Source organism: Dermacentor silvarum, chromosome 5 (assembly GCF_013339745.2).
Source record: "Dermacentor silvarum isolate Dsil-2018 chromosome 5, BIME_Dsil_1.4, whole genome shotgun sequence".
In the NCBI taxonomy this organism is placed as follows: Eukaryota; Metazoa; Arthropoda; class Arachnida; order Ixodida; family Ixodidae; genus Dermacentor; species Dermacentor silvarum.
Window position 1 is genome coordinate 72,448,036 of NC_051158.1, and position 8,831 is coordinate 72,456,866.

An 8,831-nucleotide genomic window follows, 5' to 3' on the forward strand; every position below is an offset into this window, starting at 1 on the left:
CCTTTCCTTTTTCCCCTGTGCAGAGTAGCAGGCCAGAGCATGCTAGCTCAGGACGACCTCTCTGCCTTTCTATTAAATTATCTCTCTCTCTCTTATTCAAGCCCTTTCTTCTCTTTATCTGCCTTAAATATACACTAGTAAATTACAGAAATAGCGTATGCCTTTGCGTATGCGATAACCCAAACACCACTGCAGGCCCTTTGCATACTTTTGAACTCTCCTTGCGTTCTTTGTAAACCTGGCGGTTTGCGCAAAACTAATATCCTTACTAAAAAAAGTTAATTTGCATTGACAGATTAACCATCTGGAGTCTAATAGTCAGTCTTGTAGAACGCGACATTCTTCGGAGTGTGTTAAACCGATTAGACAGCAGAGCGTTTTCAGAGACAAAGATTCTCGGATCATGGCCCCACGCGTCGCAGGCTTACAAAGCGACGCGCGCATTGTTACAGTTCATGAAGTCGACTGGCCTCAGTGACCGATTGTGAAGTGGTGGACAACCGCATGTGTTCATACTGAGAGTGCTTTCTTCCCTCTCTCTCCTTTCTTTCTTTTCATCCCTTTAAACCCCTTCCCCCGTGTAGTGTAGCAAACCGGACGTGCGTCTGGTTAACCTCCCTGTCTTTCCTTTCTTCTTTTTCCACCTCTTTTTTGTCGTTAGGTCCAGTTCGAGGGGTTAAAATCAATGTTACACTATCCAAGGCACCCGCCGCGGCGACTCAGTGACTATAGCATAGCGCTGCTAAGCAGCCGCGTTCCGATTGGGCAGAAGGGAAAACGCTCGTACACTAAAAAATTTGGAGGACGCTTAAGCTTCGCCTTTAAGAGTAGAATGCGATAGCCTTATCGGGACCCGTTCGCATCGCATCGTTCGCATACGGCAAGTAGGCTTCATTCACTGCAACACTGAATGTGCGAAAGCCAGCTTACAAAGACCAAGCTTACACCGATCCCCTTAAACTCGGCTTCACTTTTAAACAGAAATGCATTGCTGGAAAGACGTTTTTCCAAGGGCAATATAAATGGTCCTATATTAAAATGTGAAGGCCCTAGCACCTTTTTTTATTATTTTATTAATTGTTTGCTATTGCCCCGATGCGCGCGCGTGTCCAAAACGAATTAGCAGGCGAAGTCCCGATTTGACCTGCCTTAGGGAGCCTACATGCAAGCGCTCTTTTCAGCGCTTGCATGTAGGCTCCCTAACCTGCCTAGGATGCGAGCGCCATCTGGATATCATTTTCGCAAGTAAAGTACCCGAACGCGCGGCTGTAGGTCTGGTAGAAATGCTGGAAAAGGGGTTTGTGTTTGAGTTTCCTCGTAGCAGAATTCGGTTTTCTCGTACATTCGAATTACAATCCGACGCCGATTGGTAAACAATCCGACGGCGAATCCTGACGCCGAATGGTAAAGTCGTCCTTTAGACATTTTTCCGACGGATTTCACTGTGAGAAATTCAATTTTTGTTCACCAAAACCTTGCACCACGTGGAGGCCTGCGCGGTCGGGGTGGTTGAGGATGATTTTCTCCGTCACCCGCCGACATCGCCGGTTGCCGATGCCGGATTTTCTGCGACACGGGGCCCTTAACGAAAATTTAGGCGCACGTTAATGAACGGTTGAAATTAATCCGCAGCCCTCCATGACGGCGTCACCGCGGTCCCAGCGTTGCTCCGAAGCTTTATGACTCCATGAATTGAATATTCAAAGGCAACAGCACTGTCTGACAGACCGCGATTGTCCAGCACTCCGAATCGTTATTTACCACCGCACCCCCCCCCCCCCTTCTTTTTTAGAGCGGAGCATTTTCTTTGCCTCTTCCTTCGACTTTTCCACTGCTGCTGCTGCTTCAGTCTTGCACGCCACGTAGGGAAGCGGCTGAGACTGTGCATTGGCAGGAGCGCGACCGAGGGGACAGGCGACGTTTGGTGGTGGTCATGAGACCTACCCTTTGTAACTGGCGGGCATGGCTACCTTAATGGTGAATACCACGCTCTAACCAAAAACGAAAAACAACTATTGCTAAAAAAAGAAGAAAAAAAAACAGGTCATGAATACTATAGTGTACGATAGCACCGGAGGTGTTTGGTGTCTCCGTGGATGACGAAAATCGCTGTGCTTGGCAGCGGAACCTTCACCGTGCTGATAAGCCCGTGGAACTGACTGACACTGCGTGTGGGCTACATTTCGAAGAAAAAAGTTGTCGCAGTTTCACCTGAAAGGCGAAGCATCAATTGCGATAGCAAATTTGTAGAGAGCTATACGGAGTAAGGATAGTAGCTTTATCAGCTGTATAAACTTGGACATGCAGCAGCACCGGCAACACGCACAACTGTTGTCGACGCCGTCGGCGTTTTGCCTGCGTTCGCATAAAATGCATGTGGCGTTGGTGACTGTTGCCGGAGCCTCTGGTATAAATAGGCACTTAGTTCCGCAGATAAACATCGCCTCCCTTCCCTCCCCCCCCCTCCCCCACCTCCCGGCCTTTCGTGTGTCGTAAGCAGGCGCGTTTGCTCTACATATATGGTGATTGTAAAGGAGGAAAGGGTGGCCTACTTCTGCAGCCCTTAAGGGAGCACGGCGCAGAACGCGCGTTTGTTCTCCGCCGTGCGTTCACTCCCCGTGAAAGCGCGCGTCCCTCGCACACTTTCACTCGCACATGCAGCGTTCGGCGCGCGGCGAAGATTTCATCTCCATTGACGTCATACGGGAACCTCACGGCGACGGCGACGCCGACGGCAGAAATCTGCTTTGGAGTGTCCAATTATATAAATATGTACTTCGAGACTACGTTCACGTCATTCATGGAAAGTAAGTGCGGATACCACGTGGAAAGCCTTCGCTTTCACCGGACGTGTAGTACCGACCATTCTGCCGAATCTCCCAAGTACCTGTGGAAGGTGCCAGTACACGAAAGACCTCCAAGAAAAGGGGTGTGCGCAGAACCTGCAGAGTTTGGCTCGTCTAAGAAATCTTGCTCTCAAAAATTGATGAGCCTGAAATGGATAGGCCGGCAATCGACGTGCAGTAGATGCCATTTGATTTACGGAATGTGCGTCAACCGACAGAGCTGTGGGCCACTCAGAAATTTCCAAACTATGATGGTGCTGCTTATGTTCAGGCCTCTTTTAATAGTGAGTCTCACGCTGTGATGATCGAATAGACTGTCTTCATGAACTACAGAAGTACACAAGCTGACGTTGTCTGCCAGACGTATGTTCGCCGTACGCTAATATCAGAAACACTCTCGCACACCATTGGAAGAAGCGAAAGAGGTGGTGCATGATGCTTTTCGTCCTGTTTTTATGTGTAAATAAAGTGATCTCTGTAGAACTAAACCTATGTGGACGTTGAATCTTTTTTTTTTCAGCCTAGGTTCTGATAAGCAAGCCGTGCCACCGGCGCGAGCTTGGACTCGTACGTACCAATAAAACTTTTTGAACTTGTGTCCTTGCAAAAAAAATTAAGAAAGAAACAGAGAGAGAGGAAGCGAAGCAGCTCGCTTTTCTTTCGCCTCTTTCTTTTCTGCTCGCTAGAGAACGCGGTGGAGCATATTGAAACGTGGTTTTTCAGCCCAGCGAGAAGACAGATGAAATGCGCAGCAATGCCACCTGTGCGTTTCTGGGAGAACTGCTTCACCGCGGAGATTTCCCATAGCCCACTACCCCTTATCTAGTACACTATAATGAACACTAAGTGAACCCAATCACACGTGTACTGTTGCCCAACATGAACCGTTAGCTATTGAGAGGTTGTGCTCTCCAGCGCTCGAGGCACCTCTTCGTCCATGTTAACAGAGTTTTGTCGACAGCACAATCGCCATCGCCCACAAGTCCGGGAATTTCAAAGCCGAGGTATGGTATCACCATAGCCGAGGGCTGCGCTGATGGTGACATCTTCAGCGGCTGGCGCCCCGATCACGTCACACGTGAGGACTACGTGGTCTATCGTCTCCTCCGCGTTGCCACACAGCACGGCACACCACACTGGGGACCTCCTCACTAATTATTTGGTGAATGAGTGTGCAGAGGGCTCCGGCACGTGCTTCAAAGAGCAACTTGCTCCCTAAGGCGTTGTCGTAGAAGTCCACCGCTGAGATGTCCTTCTTGTGTTGCGGTAGACGGCCATTGTCGACTTCGCCGACATCGCCTGCTGCAACTGTGCTTCCTCTTCACACTTTTCGAGCTGCCGTTCCCGGTGCGCCCACGCCGCCGATGTGTCTGCACTGAGCGGACACTTAAAGAAGCCGTATTTGCTTTCAGTGCGGTAAATACGTCTCACCCACGGTGCAAGCAGACCAGTCGCAGACAGGTAGTCCAACACACGCCGCGCCCCTCGTTCACGAGGCATACAGAGTAGGCCGCGGTAAGTGATCTTGCTGATTGTCTCGCGCGCCTCAAAGATCGACCACCCCAGGTCGCCTTGTATACCCTCGTTGGCGACTGCGCCGTGGCATCCGAGGGCTACACTTCACGTTGTCTCCGTTCAAGCCACTCCCGCATGGGCGTCGACAGGCAAACTACGGCATTTGCGCCGTGGTTTGCCCCGGCACATGCACCAGTTTCCACAAGTCGTGCACTATCAGGTATCGGTTGCACCCCCACAGAATCCGTCGACGGAGGACGCTCTGGGCACGAAGCGCTTTCTGGAGAAGGATGGTTTCGTGTTGGCCATAGTGGTCTAGGTCGCTCGACAGCTGCACCCCTAGGTATTTATTCGCTGGGAATGTTGACGTTCTTGCATCACCCACCCGTATGATGACCTCGTCTGTACCTGGTCCCTCGAGGTAGACAATCGCCGCTTTCTTGCAGCTGAAGCGGAGCCCAAGGCGCGTTATCTCAGCTTGGAAGATGTGAATCAGCGCCTGAAGGTATGGTGGACCCTCTGCCATCGACACCAGTTCGTCAGCAAAGGCCAGGCCTGGCAATTTGCAATTGTCATCGACACCCACCGGCCACCGTACTATACCGCAACCTGAAGCCGAGGCCGCAGCTGAGGACTGTCGCGATCCGTACTGTGGTCTCGCTGTCTTGTGTTGCACGCAAGGTAACATTTAACGTCACCTCACCATTCTCGTACTGTACTAAACGCTGAAAAGCATAAACATTCGCCGTCAATATCACCACCAATTATCGTCAATCAACGCAAACAGCACCGAAAACTTCGCTTACATCGGTTCCCATAGTGCGTGGGATCCGAATGATTGTTTTCTATATCTGCCTCTTCATCTTTCAATTTTCCTTAGCCCATGGATCTTTATGGTTTGGGCTAAATATAACAACCCTGCTCAACCTTATTTTCTCGGGCTGATTTTCTCACCCTTCCTTTGTTATCTCGCGCTCTCTCTTTGGCCAGCATTTGACTTCAAATTGGGACGTCACTGCGCCAAACAGAAAAATCCCGCCTCTTTCGAAAAAGAGATTTTGTGAACAGGAGGAAGTTGAGTGTTGGGTTTCGATTGTCTTCGCTCAAGAATAATTAAGCTTTTTTTAAGACCCTGGTGGGGTTCCGCAAGAGTAGTCCAAAAGCACGACTCGACCTGAACGCGTGCGAAGCTTTTTATCTTTCACGACACGTACAAAATAATAGAACCATGCTGTTGCCTACAACCGCGCAGGATTCGACATCACCGACAACGACGAGCTGAACACTATTGAGAAGATGTACCGGCAACTCGGGATACGAGGTCATCGGTGGCAAGGAGACGGTGCCTCGAACTGCGTCTCTTTCCTGCGACCTACCGGCAGGATGTACAGCGTCGTCGCAAACCGCGACGCGGGAAAATCATCCACCTTCATCGAGAAAGCTTACCAGTGGACCATCGATATTCCGCAGCAGCTCCGACTGTCCCTCAGGTGTGAATGACTCCTTGTGTGTTGATGGAGCTGTTTATGGTTCATCATTCATTGATATGTCGCTGCGCGAGTCCGGCTTGCGCCGCAAACTCTTGAGAAGTAGCGAGAACTGAATCTGCTATCGTAAAGCGAAAACTTGCACGTTGCCTCGCCATTCCTACATAGATAGATAGATAGATAGATAGATAGATAGATAGATAGATAGATAGATAGATAGATAGATAGATAGATAGATAGATAGATAGATAGATAGATAGATAGATAGGACAGACAGACAGACAGACAGACAGACAGACAGACAGACAGACAGACAGACAGACAGACAGACAGACAGACAGACAGACAGACAGACAGACAGACAGACAGACAGACAGACAGACAGACAGACAGACAGACAGACAGACAGACAGACAGACAGACAGACAGACAGACAGACAGACAGACAGACAGACAGACAGACAGACAGACAGACAGGCGGACGGATGGACGGACGAACGGACGGACGGACGGACGGACGGACGGACAGACGGACGGACAGACAGACGGACGGACGGACGGACGGACGGACGGACGGACGGACGGACGGACGGACGGACGGACGGACGGACGGACGGACGGACGGACGGACGGACGGACGGACGGACGGACGGACGGACGGACGGACGGACGGACGGACGGACGGACGGACGGACGGACGGACGGACGGACGGACGGACGACGGACGGACGGACGGACGGACGGACGGACGGACGGACGGACGGACGGACGGACGGACGGACGGACGGACGGACGGACGGACGGACGGACGGACGGACGGACGGACGGACGGACGGACGACGTACGGACGGACGGACGGACGGACGGACGGACGGCCAGGCACGGACGGACGTACGGACGGAACGGACGGAAGCGGACGGACGGCGGACGGCGGACGGACGGCCGGAGGACGGACGGACCGGTACGGACGGACGGCGACGGTACGGGACGGACGGACGGACGGACGGACCGACGGACGGACGGACGGACGGACGGACGGACGGACGGACGGCCGGACGGACAGACAGCAAGACAGACAGACAGACAGACAGACAGACAGACAGACAGACCGACAGACAGGACAGACAGACCAGATAGAAGCTAGATAGATAGATAGATAGATAGATAGATAGATAGATAGATAGATAGATAGATAGATAGATAAAAATGTTCGCCAAGAAAGGGCACCACACTATCATATGGTGTCCAGCACACGATGGACTGGCAGGGAACCCGAGGGCAGACCGTATTGCTCGAGGCTTAAACGCCCGAGCAATTGCAGGGCCCAGCGACGACCTTCCACCTAATTCTCGTGACATCCTTTTACAGCAAAGGCAGCAGCGGAGACGTTTGGACATCCTCACTCGAATTTGAACAGCCAACAGGAGAGGGACTGGCGTCGTATTCAGACGAATACATACCCCAACCTGCACCACCTATACAGAATACACCCCACGAGGTTCATTGACGATGTGCCCGTGGTGCACCGAAATACCCACACTAAGACACATCACATGTGAGTGTCCCAAGAGGCCTCCGCACATAGACAGCCCAATAGTACTGAAACATCCACTCATGAGGAATAGGCAGTGGGAGGCATGGCTTGCGGACGAGGGCCGGGAGAGCCAAATGGCTCTTCTGGACCAAGCCCGGCGAGCCGCTCGTGCCAGTGGAGCCCTGGAATAGGGGCCCCAACCAGTGTGCCTTCTGTTATTTATCTATTTTCAATAAAGTCTTTACTCACTCACTCACTCGCTAAGAAATACTTCGCATTAAAAAAAAAAACTTATTGCAAGACCTTCAGAAATACTTTATGCTTCTCTGTACAGCAAAACGAATCAACTTACATTACTAGAGCCTGCGTCAGGCCAGTTTCCGCGCGTATATTTGCTGCCCTTATACCGACAACGCCAGGGAGACGTCGCTCAAAGTCGTCACTCGCGTGGGGATCGACTATAGTACGCGGCGAGCGGACGCGACAACCATCGCCATCGCGTCGCTTGTCGCGCACACGATCGCTTGCACGGGGTTTATACTTTAATGCTCATGTTCGATACGCTGCGCAAGCTGTATGATTTGATCATAATCTTATGTTGGTGTTTTTTTCGTTGCATTCATGCATGTCATAGGAGAAACGTGGACGGCATAATCACCAACAGACCGGACCTCTTGGCAAGTATTCTCAAGGAGAACGAATTTCGAAGCACGATGCGACCCGCCAACGTCTCCGACAGCCCGTGGACTCGTTTCGGATGCCGATACAACTGCGAAAGCAAGCCCTTCATTTCAATGGACGTTCTGAGTAACGACAAAATCGTTGGGGCTACCATACCCGCTTAGCTCAACCAGTGAGGATGCCTATATAGAACGAATGAGTGTTCCCAGCAGTGTCGCCCGAAATTCCCTGCACGATATTGCCTGCATAGAAAGCAGCCGAGCGTGCAGCCATGCTGTCCAGGAATGCCTGCCGACGCGCGACAAGTGTTCATCGCATGTCCACCCACAAGGTCTTCCAGCCAGAGCACGTGTTCCAATCAGTAAAATTAAGCGACCAGTAAAATGACGCAACCAAATTGCAGCACCCCAGACCGAAGGTTCTTGCTCTATAAAGAAGCGTTGGGGGTTCGTCGGTCGAGACAGACGACACTTGTAAAAGAGGCATCGGCGGTGGTGAGGGGTATAACAATGGGCCATCCATCATCCGTTTTGACACCTGTGCTAAGGCACAACTGGCGGGAAACCACCACGTACATGGAGCCAAACCACCACGAACATGGAGCCGTATCTGAATTGTTGTACACGCCGGTCGATCTACTACACGGACGTGATCTCCTGGAACCTAGCCTTTAACAGCTTCGCTGTAAAAAAAAAAGCAGGGAAGATATGGAGCCGGGATCATTAAGGGAATAGCTAACTTTACAATATAAAGACAGCAATTTTATGG

The 8,831-nt window shown here is 51.5% G+C and overlaps 1 protein-coding gene across 3 annotated transcripts in view; it reads left to right on the plus strand.

Annotated features, from left to right (window-relative positions):
* The window catches only part of LOC119453486 (dermonecrotic toxin SPH), a 114,072-nt gene extending 105,631 nt beyond the window's left edge, over positions 1–8,441 (plus strand). For all 3 annotated transcript variants that reach the window (XM_049668178.1, XM_049668177.1, XM_037715529.2), the window contains exons 5-6: positions 5,614–5,851; positions 8,017–8,441. In XM_049668178.1, the coding sequence (XP_049524135.1) occupies positions 5,614–5,851; positions 8,017–8,227 (449 nt within the window). In that variant the 3' untranslated portion in view covers positions 8,228–8,441. The remainder of the gene's footprint in view (positions 1–5,613; positions 5,852–8,016) is intronic.
* The last annotated feature ends 390 nt before the right edge of the window (positions 8,442–8,831 follow it).